The 19461-nt window shown below is 45.9% G+C and overlaps 1 protein-coding gene across 4 annotated transcripts in view; it reads right to left on the bottom strand.

The window, feature by feature from the left end:
- Window positions 1-19461, bottom strand: part of agap1 (ArfGAP with GTPase domain, ankyrin repeat and PH domain 1) — a 137148-nt gene that overhangs the window by 29813 nt on the left and 87874 nt on the right. For 3 of the 4 annotated variants that reach the window (XM_085794180.1, XM_085794153.1, XM_085794171.1), the window contains 4 exons: window positions 17767-17935; window positions 14521-14703; window positions 11964-12125; window positions 526-680 (listed from right to left, as the gene is read on the bottom strand). In XM_085794180.1, coding sequence (XP_085650306.1) covers window positions 526-680; window positions 11964-12125; window positions 14521-14703; window positions 17767-17935 — 669 coding nt within the window. The remainder of the gene's footprint in view (window positions 1-525; window positions 681-11963; window positions 12126-14520; window positions 14704-17766; window positions 17936-19461) is intronic. The other variant, XM_085794162.1, reaches the window with a different exon arrangement.

Raw genomic sequence — 19461 nt, forward strand, 5'->3', positions numbered from 1 at the left:
TCCTTTCCAATCATCACATTTGAGTTCAAGCTGGAGGTTTTAAAGGGATAGTTCAACATTTAGTCAAACTGGCCCATTGCCATAACCCCTATAGTCATAGCAGTAGGTTCGTTACCTTTAATTGTCGGTGCAAGCTGTTTTTAGAACGGCGGAGCAGAGCCGTGAGCTGCTCAGAGCTACGCTACGGAGGCTCATGGGATTTCTTGGTTTCCCTCATCAAACTCATCAAATACACAATCCAACAACTCCACAACGCTCTGGTGGACAAGTTGTGACCTGCACATTCACCACGCTATGAGATAATAACACAACGTTCCTCTTCAACGTTTGATGAGTTTGATGAGGGAAACCAAGAAATCCCATGAGCCTCCGTAGCGTAGCTCTGAGCAGCTCACGGCTCTGCTCCGCCGTTCTAAAAACAATTAAAGGTAATGAACCTACTGCTATGACTATAGGGATTATGGCAATGGACCAGTTTGACTAAATGTTGAACTATTCCTTTAAAGTGTTTAGTTTTCTTCTCACCTTGTTCTTGCTGCTCTCACAGGACTGCAGGCTGGCGAGGATCTGGCTCTCGATGACCTGGACCCAGGCGTCTCGCTCCTCGTACGACGTGGCCTCGAAGTGCCAGGTCTGACCCGTCAGAGACACGATGGTGAACTCAAAGTTCTCCTCTTGTTCTGGAGCAGAGAGACAGAGAGGGAGAGGAGACGCGTGATTGGACAAGGAGGAGAACAGCTCATTAACATAAACACACATCATCATCATCACTGATTGGTCCTCGCTCTGACCCACAGGAAGCAGCTCAGGTGTAAAGAGAAGTGAAATGTTCTGACCATAGATGTATAGACCCAATCTCCTTGTTGTTTACAACTACTTCCGGGTAGAAAACCAGCACGTAATTTGAATGAGAACAGTAGTAACGAACGAGAGTTTAGCTATATATCATATTTTTCTCACCCTATCACCGTTTAGACAAATCTGAAATGATTGAAGAAACATTACTATTTCTGTGTGTGTGTTTTGTGTTGCTATGTGTTGTATTTATTCAGTTTGGGGGAATCACAGTGTCTAGAAAGCATCAGTGGCTCAGCTGACAGGGACAGCTAACAGCAGCTAAGCTAACGGCGGTAGCTAAGCTAACGGCGGTAGCAAAGCTAACACCAGGACGTCAGCTGTTAAAACCCTCCCGTTGTGGGACACCACATGAAACTACTCCAGTTAGCTCAGTCATGTTGTAACTCAGATATCCGCTGGAGAAAATATTTTTTCATGGACCGTTTATTGAGTTATTGAGTTATTAAAGTTAAACAGGTAGCTAACCGTTAGCCCGGCTAATCTATGATAACCATGACTAATTACAAGAACGTGCACACGTAAATAGTAATGTTTGTCCAGTTTTATAAACTTTACAAACATCAGATTAGTCTAAACGGTGATATAGTGACATGAAAAATTAGATAAATATAGTGAAACTCTTGTCCGTCACTATTGTTCTCATGCTGGTTTTCTATACACGTGGATGCCGCATTCGGGCTTGTCAGTCGCGTCAACACGGCAGCCATCTTGGGAAGGGCTTTCTGACCATAGACATATACACGTCTGACCAGCAGTCAGACCCTTGTAGAACTAATTTCAGTACATTTATGCATGTGGGTGTGTGTCTGAGTATGTAAGTTTATGTTTAATATAAAGAAAAAGAAATTATCAATCTATGTTGTATCATAAATATATATCTGACATTTATAATAAACCAAACGGCTTGAAAACTGGTGATTTTAATGGTTGATAGACCTCTAATGCAGGAAGTAGACACGGCTTTCCCCTGACCAAGATGGCTGCAGCGTTGACGCATCGTTCCAATGCACAGCAGCGTCAGAGGAGGCATTGCATCCATTTTCTAGGGGGCGCCATTTAGCCATTTGGCCACGCCCATTTCTAACAACTTCAAAATATAAAATCTTTCGCCAGTCCTGACATGTTGACCGAGTTCCACAACTTCTTGAGCGTGGGAAAGCCTCCAACAATGCGATCGTTTTGGCGGAAGAAAAAGAAGAAAAGTAAACATAGCGATTACAATAGGGCCTTATAAAATGAATGTCCACCAATCACAGCAGGCCTTCCTGTGACATCACAGATGACATGTTCAGGCTCCGCCCACACGACTCATTGATAGGTTTACTAAACTGAAAGCTCAGGAAGCAGGAAGTGAGCGTTGAGTTCACTGATCAAACCCGACAGCACCTGTTCTCTGTTCTCCCCCCAAGGGAGAGGTCAGAGGTCAGAGGTCAGTCATTACAATCAGGACCTTCTGGATCAATTACCCAGAACCCCCCTCTCCCCCCTCAGAGGTTAACGGGGCAATCAGGACTCAATTAGACTGAATGTGAGTCTGTGTGTGTCGACTTCCTGCAGTTCACTGAACAACTTCAAGGAGACAGAAGTGAAGTTATTGATTATTCAGATTTCCACACCTGTGAGTCCAGACGGGTGGAGCTACAACACTGATCACTGGTCAATCTGTCCAATAATAATAAACTATATTCGTTGAAGGGCCAGAATCTTTCTCAACAGACACCTTGGGGGCCGAGATTGAAATTAAATTCACCTTTTTTCCTAATAATTTAGTTGTTTATATTCTATTTTACCTATAAGCTCTCCCACATGCTGGAGCTTTACACTGCTGACTTGCCCTGTGATTTTCAGCCTAAATATGAAAGGAGGCTGCATGACAATCGGTTGATACAAGTCAGTATTCCTGAGTAGTCAGTAGTGTTTCTCTTGTATAATACACATTCTACATCTCGGAGGCGACGTTTTTCCACACACGGGCAGAGCTCAGTGGGAAACAGTAGAGACACAGGCCGAGGGGGAACCGGGACACAACACCGGAGGGAGAAGCAGGTCTGTGTGGCATCAAACACACGCCGCTACCGCATCGTTTTTGGGTTTAGAGCGCGCACCTACATGGAATGGGTTTGAGTGCGCAAAGACGCTACATCTGAACGGCCCGTGCACACCCGGTTTAACCGCTGCGGCAGCTGGTCTCTGCAGACAGGCAGGGAAACCCTGCAGAAATATACAGTAATACTTGTAAACTATTAGAACTCAGTTGCGGGCCGGATGGGAAGGTTTGGTGGGCCGCCAGTTGATGACCCCTGATATAAAGGATCAATAACTCCAATGTGACGTCTTCAAAAGCTGCAGTTCTAAACCGAAACGTTCAGCTCACTGTGATATTATTGATTATCGATCAATTGATTCATTGCTTTTTATCAACTTCAAACTACAGAAGAAGAAGAAGGAGAGGAGGAGGAGAAGAGGAAGAAGAGTTTTGAAGTTTGAGAGAATCTCAGGATGTGTTCGAGTGCGGATCGGGAACATTTGGAAACCGTTTCCTTCCACAGGAGGAGGAGGAGGTGGAGGAGGAGGAGGAGGAGGAGGAGGAGGTGAAGTGGGGTTACGACATCATCACCCTGCAGATCAGACAACAGCGTCTCTGTTTACAATCAGAGAGGAGGAGGAGCAGCGGCCTGCAGCAGTAACTCCCAGCATGCATTGCCTCAGTGTCTCGGTGGTTTCCGTGGCGACGTCGGGTGATGAGTGTTCTCCGGCCGGGGAGCGACCCGGCGCTCCGCTCGTCCTTTAGCTCCAGTCGTTTGGCTAATTGGGAACGTCTCAGAGCAGCCGAGCTGAAGTTCCTGCCTCCGGCCCCGGCTGGGATAATCAACGGCCTCACCACGGAGACAGAGAGAGACGCAGTTGCCCGGGGCGACGGGAGGCGAGGAGCTCCGACCCAGCGCTTCCTGGACCGCTCTGATCTGAGAGCAGCCGGCGGCGCCGTCTGACGAGCTGCTGCTCATTAACACCACTGTTTACTGGCTCATACAGGTAGGCTGCCTTATTATGGGATGTTCTCAGGACGCACTCACTGAACCTGACGACGCTGCGCTCGCTGTCTCTGAGACTCTGACCGGTTCTGGACCAGATCCTCTCCCTCCTGTTGTCCTTCCTAATCTGTTCCCTTCCTCCATCCTTCCTTCTTCCCTTCGTCCGTCCTTCTGCTTCCTTCCTTGACCTAATCTGTTCCCTCCCTCCCTCCATCTTTCTTTCCTTCCTTTTTCCCTTCCTTCCTTGATTTCCTTCATCTTTAATTCTTCCTTCTTTTTTGATCCAATTGACTTGATCTGTTCCTTCCCTCCATCTACCTTTCCTTCCCTTTTTCCCTTCCTTCTTTCCCCAATCCTTTTTCCCTTCCTTCCTTCCTTTTTGACCCAATTTGTTCCCTCCCTCCATCCATCTTTCCTTCATTTTTCCGTTCTTTCTTTCCTCCCTTCTTTCCCTTCGTCTGTCCTTCCTTCCTTCCTCCATTTAAATGTACTGTTATTTCTGTCTTGTGTTTTTCTGATATGCAGCTGCTGGAGGCATTGACTGTCCAAGGCAAATGTCCCTCCGGAGACAATAAAGTTTATATTGATATTGATTGATTGAGATGTATTGATATAAAAGTGAATCACAAAAGTGTGATAGAAACACTTATTCCGGCTGCTACTGAGGATGGATTTTCCAGAGAAAACTGAGTGGGTTAAAAACTAAAACGACATGTTTCTGTGTCGTTCTGTGAGTCGGAGCCACAGACTGAACATCTGTAAGTCAAATTAAAATGAGTTCCAACTGTAGAAAACAACTCTTTGTCAGTGGTTGGTGTGATCATTAAATGTAGGTAGAAGACGAAGTGTAGGAGAAGTAAAGAGAGTGAACTCCCAGAATGCACTTGGAGGTGTATCTACAATCGAGCTCTGGTTTGAGCCCTGCAGGAAGAATCCCATCATAATTAAATTCCCATGATTCTCTGTTTTCCAGGGGGGGTGATGGTGTTTGGCTGCTTGACAATTATGGAAACCAACAATCCAGAAAAGTGGGCGTTCCTCTCTCCGCGGCGTAAATTAAATGCTGTTTCTGGATTTAAATGCTGCACGCTGACCCAGCGCAGCGCGTAATGAATACAATTACACACACACACACACACACTGAGCCCTCAGCTCCTGGCTGTACTAGTGAAGCAGCTTCACATTTAAAGGCTTTTTAACAACATTTAATTTAACACCAAAGACCAGCTCCTTGTTCTGTTTCACACTTTCTGTTTCAGTCTAAAGAATAAAATAAAACTAATGAATGAATCATGGAGCCGGTGGAGAACAAACACCGAGAGAAAACACAACGAACTGCAACAAAAACGACTGAAAAGGATCATTTCCATAAAATGTTTCATCCTCACTCTTGTTTGATAAAAAGACGACGGATAAAAAACCCACGAGGACCAAAAAGAGTTTGAGTTTCCACTTTCTCACATTGCAGCTTAAATTTTACATTTTCAGCTTCAGAAAATGTGATATTTAAAATGATCTTTCATGTTTCCGCAGCAACAAGAAACCCCAGACGACAACGTCACGTTTGAGTTTTTAAAACTTCAAAACAAAAGGAGACGAAGCTGCAGCTCGTTTGTCTGATGAGAAGTGGCACTAACGAGTTTCAGGTCGACGCTCTGAGACAAAGGAGAGAGTTTCTTTCTTTATGAAGTTGATGTTTGGATGAAAAGATGAAAAGATGAAAAGATGAAATCGTCGTTTTTCTGCTTTCAGTTCATTTGTGAAGTTGAAGTCTGCAGCGATTCTTTGATTTCCTGTTCCTGAACCTGTCGGCCTCTGCTCTGCTCCGTCTGAACGTATGCATGAAACACACACACACACACACACACACACACACACACACGGTGGTGGCGGCCCAGTGGCGTTCTGGTAATTACTGCCACCGCCACCGCTCTGGGCAACCGTGGGCGACATTCACGCGGTGGCGAGGAGGTGGCGACAACGACGACGGCGACGAGGCAATTTGTGAACTCTGACACCGGCAACCTTTATACCAGCACAAACACAACAAACCCAATATACAGCATTTACAAGAGGAGAGGGGGGGGGGGGGGGGGCAGGACATGCATACAGGCCGATCATCCAGGGGGGAGGAGGGGGGAGGAGCAATGAGAGGGGAGGCGTGAGGGAGACAAAAGGAGGCCTCAGGAAACACAAATTAAAAGCCTTAAATGTCAGCGCACACAGTATCGCTGCCTGACACAGGTCATTACCCCCCCACCTCAACCCCCCCTCCATTATTATACTACTGCATTAATAACCTGGAAAATATTACACCGGCTAGGGGTGGATAGAGAAGGAGGAGGAGGAGGAGGAGGAGGAGGAGGAGGAGGGAGGAGAGGAAGGAAGGAGGAGAAGAAGGAAGGAAGAGGGTGGACGAAGGAGGAGGAGGAAGAAGGAGGAGGGGGAGGAAGGAAAAGGAGGAGAGGGAGGGGGAAGGAGAAGGGAGGAAGAGGAGGAAGAGTAGGAGGAAGAGGAAGGAGGAGGGGGAGGGAGAAAGGAGAAGGGAGGAAGAAGGAGGAAAAGGAGAAGGAGGAAGGAGGAGGGGGAGGGAGAAAGGAGAAGGGAGGAAGAAGGAGGAAAAGGAGAAGGAGGAAGGAGGAGAAAGAAGAGGAGGAGGAGGTGGAAGGAGGTGGAGGAGGGAGGAGAGGAAGGAAGGAGGAGAAGAAGGAAGGAAGAAGGTGGACGAAGGAGGAGGAGGAGGAAGAAGGAGGAGGAGGAAGGAGAAAGGAGGAACAGGAGGAAGAGGAGGAGGAGGAAGGAAGAGGAGGAGGAAGGAGAAGCGGGAGGAGAGGAAGGAGGAGGAAGGAGGAAGAGGAAGGAGGAGGAAGATGAGGAGGAAGAGGAGGAAGAGGAAGAGAAGGAGGAAAGAGGAGGAGGAAGATGAGGAGGAAGAGGAGGAAGAGGAAGAGAAGGAGGAAAGAGGAGGAGGGAGGAGAGGAAGCAAGGAGGAGAAGAAGGAAGGAGGAAGAAGAGGAAGAGGAAGGAAGGAGGAGGAGGCGGAAGAGGAGGGGGCGGGGCTTAAGGATGCAAGAAGACACCACCATGATTGACAGGTGACTCAGATTGGGGGGGTGGGGGGGGGTCGACGAGACGGTTCATCGTGAGGATGAACATTATCACCATGACGCCAGGAAACCGTGACGACCAGGTGACCTGCAGAGGTGGGAGGGGCTAAACGACACACCTGGAAACATCTGCTTCTTTGATAAAAAACTGAAAAAAACTTGGGTGCTACGATTAAACTACGATTCCCAAGATGCATTTCAACACCAACCGTCCAATCACTGAGCTGAACCGTCAGTCACATGGGTTGAATTTAGATAAATTAACCAAATTATAAAAACTCTATCTTAATATATTAATAGTTTTATATTTATATATATGTGTTTATATTTATATTAATATTATATAGTTTCAGCTGCAGCCAAGGATTATGGGTAATGTAGTTCTAGAGCAGAAAAACCTTATTTCTTATGTATTGATTGATTATTGATCGTCTCTGACCCCTGCAGATTCACCACGTCACTGATTTCCAGGTGCAGGTTGGCCCCGCCCCCCACTGCTGCAGGGGGCGGAGTCACAGTGGTGGGTGGGCGGAGTCAAACCTGTCCGCCACGAACCCACCGCCGCTGTTTTGTTTTTTTACCTTCGGAGTTGTGCAGACTGTTGGCGTAAATGCTGCGCAGACTAGCGACACGGTTTAGTTTCCACGCTCTACGTTTGGCTGCGAGAGAGAAGAAAGGGGGGGGAGGGAGGGAGGGAAAGGGGGCGGAGCCACGAGACGACAGGAACAAGAGAAAAGCGAGAAAAGAGAAAAGAGGCGTCAAAAAAAAAAAAAGAACAGATCGGCACGAGGGGGCGTGGCCTTGTGGAGGAGTGGGAGGGGCCAGTGAGCAAGAAATGAAGGAGTGGAGACGCACACACGGGTTCATAAAGTGTAAACAATCTAAAACGCAACACTTCCTGGAGGATTTTTCACATTAAAAGCCCTGAAAGGATCAAGTTACTGCAGAGCTTTTATTGTAAAACATCAGCGCAGTGTACAACAAAACTTTTTTTTTTTCATGTCTTGCCTCACTCCCGAGTCGATGACCAGCAGATAGACACCATCCTTTCGACTGTGCGTGCAGTAACAAGGGAGATAGAGCCGTATCGCCGTAGCTCAAACACTGGAAGTGTATAGGTAGTGTTAGCCTGCCTCCACCTAAATTTGCTAATTAGCTTAGCTCAAACACTGGAAGTGCATAGGTAGTGTTAGCCTGCCTCCACCTAAAATCATCAGAGAAACTCTTCAGCAACTCTAAACGGAAACCGGCGGGCCGATCTTCGTGTCAGAGCTGACAAAACTCTCCGGTAAGGCATCTTGAGCGGTCAAATGCCGCTAACGGGACGAGATCGGTCAAAACGGAGGGTTCAAGCAAAGACGGTTTATTTTGGTTCAAGCTAGCTACATCGAGGGTAGGTTAGCTTCCTATTTCAAAGTAAAAGCACAAATTCTATCATCATGGTTTTCTGTATGTAAAGGGCAACGGGTGTTTTATTTTGTGAAAGTAACCCGAAGTGCGTTGGTCACAACAGCTAGCTTGAGTAGCGCCAAATTCGTCCGAACAAAATTGTAAACAGCTGGTATTTAGACAAATTAACGACACACTGCTGATCTAAACGGCTACGTTCTCGCCTAAACATGTTTGAAATGTTGATGAAGTGATATATTTACAGAGTTTAGAGCTAAAATGAAATCAGCTTCTGACTGCTGATTTCGGCTCGGGTAGGAGGCAGGCTAACACTACCCATACACGTCCAGTGTTTGAGCTAAGCTAATTACAGGCGATACGGCTCTATCTCCCTTGTTACTGCACACACAGTCGAAAGGATGGTGTCTCTCTGCTGGTCATGGACTCGGGAGTGAGGCAAGACACGAAAAAAAAAAAAATGTTGGCGTATCCCTTTAAGTACAACAACAATGTGACAATTTACTATTTCAAATTTAAGCGTGAAGCGACAACACACACTGACTATTGATTATTGATCCGAGCATTTGGTTCCATGTTGAAGTGGAGACTTCGATTCCCTCTGCGGCTCCGAGCTGCGTGACCTCTGACCTCTGATTCCTTTTAATGCTGCTGTGATATTAACTGCCCCAGGCCACGCTGAGCATTTACTGAACACTGTGTGTGTGTGTGTGTGTGTGTGAGCTGCTTTTTAAAATGTCACAGGTTTGATTCCTGCAGCCACAGCGTTACCCCCCCCTCCCATGTCCACTGGTTCCTATGGTGATAACAGCTGTTTGAAGTGGATTAACATGTAAACAACAGCTCGCTTAGTCTTTCTGACCTTGGTTTTGCTTCATATTTAAAGGGATAGTTCAACATTTTGTCAAATTGGCCCATTGCCGACTTCGGAATTGTCTTCGACATGGCATAAGACACGTGAAGCAAATACTCAGAACTACTTTCTCTTCTGAAATCCCTCCGCCCAGCAGCCATGTCTGGAATGTAGTTCCGGCTGAATTTCCCCCTAAAACAACTCTGTCTGGTAACGTTGTGTTATTATCTCATAGCGTGGTGAATGTGCAGGTCACAACTTGTCCACCAGAGCGTTGTGGAGTTGTTGGATTGTGTATTTGATGAGTTTGATGAGGGAAACCAAGAAATCCCATGAGCCTCCGTAGCGTAGCTCTGAGCAGCTCACGGCTCTGCTCCACCGTTCTAAAAATAGCTTGCACCGACAATTAAAGGTAACGAACCTACTGCTATGACTATAGGGATTATGGCAATGGGCCAGTTCGACAAAATGTTGAACTATCCCTTTAACATTCATTATCATGTCTGCTGGACCACCTGGACACAGCAGAACTCTTTGTTTGGTTCCTCATTAACGTCGACTTTAAAGGAATTCATGGCGGCAGCGGCGAGCTGCAGGTGCATCGTCCACCTGAGTGAAGGTGTAACCTGAGAACACACATACAGACACACACACACACACACACACACACACACACACCTGGACACAAATGCACACACAATGACACACACACACCTTGTTTGCTGGTCGAGGAATCAAAGCGTCTGTGACCAGTGAACCTGCTGCTACCTCACATATCTTACCTGGGGGAGGACGGTTCCCCCTCATGAATTACTCGGCGCTTCGCTCTGACATGAAGATACGTCTCCCGACCGCCCGCCGTGACAGCCGGCGGCGGCGGCGGTGTGGTGGCGCCCGGTGCTTAATGGCTAAATTGGGACGACTGTTACTAATCGCTTATTGAATAATGAAAGTGACACAGCTGATAAAAGATTTCAATAGGCTGGATTATTTATAATATTTCACTTAACGCTCGCCGCACGCGCTGACGAATAGGAACCAGTCGCTGGGGGGAGAGGAGGAGGAGGCGTTGGTGACCGGCGCCACGGAGACGGCGACAGCGACGAGCGGCGCTCAAAGTGTCGGGTGATAAAATGGTCGGAGGGAAGAAGGGGGCGGAGCCACACGGTGAGAGAAGTGATGGAGCCTCGGGGGAGGAGGACGGAGGAGAAGTTTAAAATGGAGAGAAGAGGGGTGGAGGGAAAGGACGGAGGAGAGGATGAAGGGAAAGAAAGAAGGGAAGGAAAAGAGATAAAGAGCAAATGGAGGAGAGGAAATAGAGAGAAGGGAGGAGGGAAAAAGACAGAGGAAGAGAAAGGATGAAGGGAAAGAGAAAGGACAGAAAATGAAGGACATGAAAAAGATAGAAATAGAGGAAGATGATTGAAAGAAAGAAAGAAAGAAAGAAAGAAAGAAAGAAAGAATAAGAACAATGGAGTGAAAGAGGAAAAGAAAATGGAGGACAAGAAAACCAGAGAAGGGGAAAGGAGGGAAGTGAAATGAGAAGAGCTGGATGAGACGTGAGGAAAAGAAGAAGAAAAAAAACAAAGGGAGGAAAAGAGGAGAGGAGAAGATGGAGGGAGAGCGGAGGAGGAGATGGAGGAGGAGGAGAGATGGAGGGAGAGCGGAGGAGAGGAGAGATGGAGGGAGAGCAGAGGAGAAGGAGAGATGGAGGGAGAGCGGAGGAGGAGAGATGGAGGGAGAGCGGAGGAGGAGGAGGAGAGATGGAGGGAGAGCAGAGGAGGAGGAGAGATGGAGGGAGAGCGGAGGAGATGATGGAGGGAGAGCAGAGGAGGAGAGATGGAGGGAGAGAGGAGGAGGAGGAGAGATGGAGGGAGAGAGGAGGAGGAGGAGGAGGAGAGATGGAGGGAGAGTGGAGGAGGAGGAGAGATGGAGAGATGAGCCTCCATCCGTCACCGTGACAACCACTTGCTCTGTCAGCTGCTTGATGCCTCGGTGATGGAGAGACGACCATTACACATCTGCTGCTGCTGCCACATCTGTTCAGCCATCAACACAGAAAGGGAGTGTGTGTGTGTGTGTGTGTGTGTGTGTGTGTGTGTGTGTGTGTGTGTGTGTGTTTGACGTCTAATGAAATGAAAGACGGAATCAGATTCTAAACGAGTCGGAGCAACGAGAGCTGAACTAAACATGTAGATAAACAGAGGAGCTGTGAAGGTCAGAGAGGAGGAGGAGGAGGAGGAGGAGGAAGGAGGAGGAGGAGGAAGAGGAGGAGGAGGAGGAGGAGAGGAGGAAGAAGAGGAGGAGGAGGAGGAGGAGGAGAGGAGGAGAGGAGGAGGAGGAGGAGGAGGAGGAGGAGGAGGATGAATTAAAAGTAGCCTAATAAAAGCAGAAGGAGGAGGAGACATGGTATAAGAAGTGGAAAAAGGAGTACAGTAGTTGTAAAAGACTAAGAAGAAGCAAGAGAGGCAGAGGAGGAAAAAGAGGAAGACAAAGGAGGAGAAGAGAAGGAGGAGAAGAAGGAGAGGAATGGAATCTGGAATCTGGGGGTATTATGGGATGTTGTACCTTCAGCAGTACCAGAGAGGCCGTCGGCCTGGTGATGGGAGGTTATGGGGGTATTATGGGATGTTGTACCTTCAGCAGTACCAGAGAGGCCGTCGGCCTGGTGATGGGAGGTTATGGGGGTATTATGGGATGTTGTACCTTCAGCAGTACCAGAGAGGCCGTCGGCCTTGAAGTTGCTGGTGCTCTTCTTCCGGCGGTGCTTCTTCCTGTTGGCGTGCGGCGACGGCGGCGGCTCCATCTTGGGGCTGGTGGTGCTGGAGATGCTGGGACTGGAGCACACCGAGTCCCCCAGACCCGTGTCTGACACAACACACACACACACACACACACACACAGGGAGAGAGAGAGAGAGTCAGCATCAACCGGTTCTACAGGAGGAGAACCTGGGGGCGAGCGAGGCTGAGAGAGAAGGAGAGGAGGCTCTCTCTCTCTCTACTGACTCTTAACAGTTAATAGGAGAATAAATAACAGAAGGAAACAGAAGAACATGAAGAGGAGGAGGAGGAGGAGGAGAGGAAGAGGATAAGAAAAAGAAAACAAAAGAGGATAAGAGAAGGAGAAGAAGGAGAGGAGGAGGAGAAGAAAAAGAGGAGAAAAGAGAAGAAGAAGAAGAGGAGGAAGAGGAGAAGAAAATAAAAGAGGAAACAAAAGACAAAGCAAGAGTAGGAGAAGGAGAAGAAGATGAAGAGGAAACAGAAAAAGACAAAAGAGGAAAAGAGGAGAAGAAGGAGAGGAGGGGAAGAAGAGGAAGACAAAGGAGGAGAAGAAAAAGAGGAGAAGAAGACAAAGAAGGGGAAAAAATGAGGAGGTCAAGAAGAAAAATAAGAACAAGACAAAGGAGGAGAAGAGAAGGAGAAAAAGAAAAAGTAGAAGAAAGAGGAGAAGAGAATGAGAGGAAGAAAAAGAAGAGGAAACAGGTGAAGATGAAGAGGAGGAGAAGAGGACAAAGGAAGAGAAGGAAAAGGAAAAGAAGATGAAGAGGAAACAGAAGAAAAAGAAGACAAAAGAGGAAAAGAGAAGGAGAGGAGGAAGAAAAAGAAAAAAGAACAGGGGGAAAAGAAGAAGAGGAAACAAAGGAGGAGAGTCAGAAGGAAAAGAAGAGGAAGAAGAGGAAGCAGGTCTTCATCATCATCATCATCATCAACCTGTTCTCCAGGAGGAGGAGGACCTGAGGGCGAGCGAGGCTGAGAGAGAAGGAGAGGAGTCTCTCTCTCTCTCTCCACTGACAGCTGTGACTAGCGGCAGAATAAAATAACATTCAGCTTCCATCAATATCACATCGCCGCGGCAACACTGACATGACCGCACACACACACACACACACACACACACACTCAGATCCTCCCCGGGTGGCGGCGGCGTGCAGCAGCAGCAGCAGCAGCAGCCATGGCGATGGCGGCGACAGCCCCAAGGACGCCATAACTTATTTTACAATCGTTTAGTCTCAGCTCAAGTGGAAAATGTGACAACTTATCTCTGCTGACAAGACGCCGTCCCCGAGCGCCGCAATTAACCGCCGCCGTGGATTAACGGCCGTCCCATCTGCACGCCGCGCTCCATCCACGTCAACCACACACACACACACACACACACACACTCCTCTCTCCGTCTGAGTGTTTTCTTGTGTGTTTAGGTGAGAGCAACAGCCACAAACTTCTGCGTTTTATTTTGAAAACTCTCCTGTTTTTATCTCCACAGGTGTAAACAGGAAGTCAGCACCTTCACCTTTATATTTGAATATATTATAATCAATTATCTTTAATATATTATGATCAATAAACTGTTTTTTCTTCAAGTTTTATTTTCTTAATTTCTCAGCGACACTCAAAGATAAATAAATGTTTTTACTTTGAAGTCAGTGAATGAATGTTGTTATGCTCTTATTCTGAAAATCTGACACAAGGAAGATTCTCTTTATTCTAAACTCAGTCAGTTTCAGACTCATTAGATTCTGTTAAAGTGGGAAAATACGACACTGTGGATGTTTCACTATCATCTATAATGTCTAATCTATAATCAATAATCAACAATATAAATAAAATTATAAACCAATCACAGAACAGTGTTGGTTTTGAATATGATCAATAAACAGTTTTATTTTCTTAATTTCTCGGCGACACTTAAAGATAAATATAAATATTGTCCTTGTGACTTTATGCTTTTACTTTGAAGTCAGTGAATGAATGTTGTTGTGCTCTTATTCTGAAAATCTGAAAAAGAAGATTCTCTTTATTCTCAACTCAGTCAGTTTCAGACTCATTAGATTATGTTAATGTGGGAAAATACGACACTGTGGATGTTTCACTATAATCTATACTGTCTAATCTATAACCTATAATCTATAATTAATAATCAATAATCTATAATATAAATAGAATTATAAACCAATCACAGAACAGCGTTGGTTTTTCATATTTGCTGTGAACTCTGCTGCACTTTTAAAGGACATATTGAAATAAACACAGCTGGAGTGTGTGTGTGTGTGTGTGTGTGTGTGTGTGTGTGTGTGTGTGTGTGTGTGTGTGAAGCAGCATTTCACAGCTCTAAACGTTATTTGAGTGACGCTGCAGGGCACGCTGGCACTGACTGACTGACTGACAGAGCTGTCAGTCAAGCTCATCGTCACGGCAACAAACACACACAGCTGTCAGTCTGGAGTACAGTAGCTAACACACACACACACACACACACTCACCTGTGCTGACTCCAGAGTTGGCGATGACGGTGGCGTCGGTCCACTGGTCGGCGCTGGATACGGAGTACGAGCGCTGGTGCATCATCCCGTCCACGCCGCCGCCGCGGTTGTTGAAGGACACCAGGCTCACACCACCGCCGCCGGTCGCCATCTGACACGCCGACGTGCTGCTGGTCACCGAGCCTGAGGTCAGAGGTCACAGGGTCAACGCTACTGGATATTAAAGGTATAGTACGTAGGAATTCCCCCCATCTAGCGGTGCGGTTGCATATCTGAACGTATTCTTGATGTTGCATTCAGGTGAAATTGGGCAGACGTCAGACAGACAACAGACGCTGCATGTAACAGGATAAACAAGCCTCTATGTAAACAAGTGGTCCGCCAGCAAGAGGCAAAACAATACTGTTGTCATGGTGATGTGGTATTGTTTTACCGTCTTTCTCTGGTGGAGTAAAATGACATCCGGTTGGTTTGCCGACGGCCGTCTGCCTGACTGCACCTGAATGCAACACCAGTGCCTCCGTCCTTCCTCACACTACACAGTGGTGACAGTTTTAACAGGCCGAGCCCACAGCTCCGCTGAGTTTCCGTGGTTACCTACGGTCACGATGCAACATGGCCGCCTCGGTTCGGTGCGTCGCCCACTTATGTATTTGTAACGACTTGTAACAACTCATTCTAAGGTACCAGAAAGCTTTTATTTGGATGCTGCTGTGATTCACCTTCAGTGAAATACGGATTTATGAAAGACATGTTTGATTCATGATAATAAAAAGCCAAATAAGTTACACACTGGGGATTTACTCTATTATTATTAATAATAATAATAAAACCGATCATATTATTGATCTATTGTCATTATTGTTCTGATTTATAATCTATACAATAAGAACATTGTTAAAAATAAAATGATCAATAAAGTTGATTCAACAGAGAGTTTTTATTTGTGGTTTTATTTTGTAATTTCTCAGGTTTATATTTCTGTCTGTATTTAAAGCAGCAGTGACGATGCGTTCACTGACCACGTTAAACTAAACGTCTGCTGAGTCGTTGAGACTCTGATTGATCTGATGTGACGACTCAGTGACACGAGTCTAAAGACTGAGCTCCTCCTCCTCCTCCTCCTCTTCCTCCTCCCTCTGTTCCCTTTTCTTCCTTCTACTTCCTCTGTTCTCTTTTATTTCTTCTTTATTCTGTTCTCTTTTCTTGCTTTCTTTCTTCCTTCTTCTGTTCTCTTTTCTTTCCTTCTTCTTTATTCTGTTCTCTTTTCTTGCTTTCTTTCTTCCTTCTTCTGTTCTCTTTTCTTTCCTTCTTCTTTATTCTGTTCTCTTTTCTTTCTTTCTTATTCTGTTCTGTTTTCTTTCTTTCTTATCCTGATCTCTTTTCTTTCTTTCTTCTTCCTCTGTTCTCTTTTATTTCTTCCTTATTCTGTTTTCTTTTCTTTCTTTCTTCTTCCTCTGTTCTCTTTTATTTCTTCCTTATTCTGTTTTCTTTTCTTTCTTTCTGTCTTTCTTTCTTTCTTATTTTGTTCTCTTTTCTTCCTCTATTCTTTTATTTCTTCTTCAGTTCTCTTTACTTCCTTCTTTTTCCTCTGTTCTCTTTTCTTCTTCCTCCTCTTTCCTTCCTCTGTTCTCTTTGTGGCGGCGCATGCGTCCCCTTGTTCTCTCTCTCTCTCTCTCTGTCTCAGAAACATAAAAGCTGCTGTTTAAATCAAACCCTTGAGTTGGTGAGAGGCTCCACGCTCCAACAGCCGGCTGCTGGATCCCCCCCCCCTTCTCCCCCCTCTCTACTCACCCTCCCCTCCTCTCCTCCCCTCTTCTCCCCCCTCCCTCCCCCCTCCTCCTCCTCATTCTCTCATTACAGCTCATTTCTTGGCGCTGGCTGAGTGGAGCCAGGACTCTGATTGCATTAATATTCATGACGATAATTAGTACATGGAGTACGGCTCACTGAATATTCATGCTATTAGCTCCCAGTGTGTGTGTGTGTGTGTGTGTGTGTGCGCGTCTCCACCTTTTGTTTAACGACATCGTCTCTCTCCAGGTGACATGAACTCGTGTGTTTCCCTCCCTGTGTTTTATTTGTCTTGTTTCATTCTGCTCTCTGTTTCCCCCGACGACAGAAACAATTAAACAAACGATTGACAGGTTGATGTCGTCATGGCGACATCACCGACGATTGTTGCTCAGCGTGACCGGACTTCTTTAATTTATCAAGTCATTATTATTTTGGTATAACTCTTTAATTTCCTGTTTTTCTTTTTGTCTTTATTATTTTATTCAATATCATGTTGTTTATTCTGCACAAGCTCATGTTTAATAATTAATGATTTAAAATAGTTAAGTTAATCAATATTCTACTGTCTTATAAATTAACATTTTATTCTGTTTTTTTTCTCTTAATTGAACTTGAATTAATAATCTTCTAAAAGAATTATATCTAATGTGAAAAACAAAACAAGACTATTTTTTTAATCTTATTATTGATCTGATTCAGTTTTTAATTTAAATATCAATTATTTAGATTTCACTATTGATCTTGAGTTGATTTGTTTGATAAATATAATATATATATATATATATACGTATATATATATTGTATATAAAAAAAGCATGAATCAGGTTTTTCCGGTGATGATGTCACTGAGGCCTCGGCTCAGGCTCCGCCCCCTCCCTCACCTTCACACCAGGTCATCATCAGTGATTAAAGTTAGCTTCTTTATCTTGAATCTACAGATATCTATCTATCTTTCCTTCATCCTTCCCTCCATCTTTCCTCTGTCTTCCCTCCACCTTTCCTTCATCATTTCCTCCTTCTTCCCTCTGTCTCCCCCTTCTTCCCTACATATTTCCTCTATCTTCCCTCCACCTTTCCTTCATCCTTCCCTCCTTCTTTCCTCCATATTTTTCCTGATTTCTTGCATCCATGTCCCCTCTATCTTCCCTCCACCTTTCCCTCATCATTTCCTCCATCTTTCCTCTGTCTTCCCTCCTTGTTCCCTCTATCTCCCCCCTATCTTTCTTCTATCTTTTCTCCACCTTTCCTTCATCCTTCTGTCCATCTTATTCCTGCTTTCTTGCATCCATGTTCCCTCTATCTTCCCTCCATCTTTCCTTCAGCTTCTTTATCTTGAATCTACAGATAAAACGTCTAAAAACTGTCATTTCCTTCAGGTCAGAGTGAGTCTGATGATGTCATGTGGCCCCGCCCCCCCTGCTCCTGGCCCCGCCCCCTCTGCGGCCTCACCTGGCGGCGGTCCGAGCTGCAGGCTGCTCATGTCCTTGGTCAGGCCGTTGGTCTTGGGGCTGGGGACGGCGGCGCAGGTGGAGACGGCGCGCGGCGGCCGCTTCCCTGGAACCTTCACCGTGGTCCGCAGGAGGTCGATCTCCTTCCCGTGGACGTTCTGCATGTAGTCCTGGAAAACCAGGAAAACAGGGAGAGGGTTAGGGTCAGAACCAGAACCAGAACCACAGACTGAGAACAGCTGATAATAATAATAATAATATATACTACAATAATAATCTTTCCTTCATCCTTTCCTCCATCTTTCCTTCATCCTTTCCTCCATATTTCCTTCATCCTTTCCCCTATCTTTCCTTCATCCTTCCCTCCATCTTTCCATCTTTCCTTCATCCTTTCCCCTATCTCTCCTTCATCCTTCCCTCCATATTTCCTTCATCCTTTCCTCCATCTTTCCTTCATCCTTTCCTCCATATTTCCTTCATCCTTTCCCCTATCTTTCCTTCATCCTTCCCTCAATCTTTCCTTCATCCCTTCCTCCATCTTTCCTTCATCCTTTCCTCCATATTTCCTTCATCCTTTCCCCTATCTTTCCTTCATCCTTTCCTCCATCTTTCCTTCATCCTTTCCCTATCTCTTTCATCCTTCCCTCCATCTTTCCTTCATCCTTTCCTCCATATTTCCTTCATCCTTTCCCCTATCTTTCCTTCATCCTTCCCTCCATCTTTCCTTCATCCCTTCCTCCATCTTTCCTTCATCCTTTCCTCCATATTTCCTTCATCCTTTCCCCTATCTTTCCTTCATCCTTTCCTTTATCTTTCCTTCATCCTCTCCCCTATCTTTCCTTCTCCTTCCCTCCATCTTTCCTTCATCCTTTCCTTCTCCTTTCCTTCATCCTTTCCTCTATCTTTCCTTCATCCTCTCCCCTATCTTTCCTTCTCCTTCCCTCTATCTTTCCTTCATCCTCTCCCCTATCTTTCCTTCTCCTTCCCTCCATCTTTCCTTCTTCTTCCCTCCATCCTTCCCTCCATCTTCCTGTTTGAAGCTGTTTAAGCCTCTTCCATGTGATCGGCCTCTGATCACGGATCAATAAATATTGATGAGCTCAGAGTGAAGTGCTGCTGTTGACTCGTGTCTTTGTCGGATTATCAGGATAAAACCCTCCGAGTGCCACAAAGGAAACAAAGACGCTCTAATCCCTCAAGTGGCTGGACCACCCCCCCCCCCCTCCCCCCCTCCTCCCCCCGCTGAGCGCTGAGCGGCGGCGGCGACCCCGAGAGGAGCACGGCATCGTGGGAGGTCGACCTCCTCCTGCTCCTCTCCAACATGAAGGAGAAACAAAAACACAAAGCAAACAAAGCACAACCAGAATCAACGTGAGGACAGTGAAGGCATCACAGGAGCAGGAGATGATTAAAGGACCATTCCGGGCAAATTCAACTGTATTTTCACTTTAGGTCTAAAAGAAGGAATCTGGAGAATTTCAGTTTAATTGCTCCTGTTTTGCGGTAGTTGTGTCTGTCTTCAGATTCCTTCTTTTAGACCTAAAATGTTAGGAAAATACAGTTGAATTTGCCCGGAATTGTCCTTTACACTACAAAAAATGACCCAGAAAGTAGTTGAAATATTTGACGCAGCACAAAATGTCAATGTAGTTTAACTACCAGCAGATTACAGCAGATTTCCTCTATTTTTTTCCAG

The sequence above is a fragment of the Trachurus japonicus genome, chromosome 2, assembly GCF_045865225.1.
Source record: "Trachurus japonicus isolate A0001 chromosome 2, Traja_1.0".
NCBI classification, from domain to species: Eukaryota; Metazoa; Chordata; class Actinopteri; order Carangiformes; family Carangidae; genus Trachurus; species Trachurus japonicus.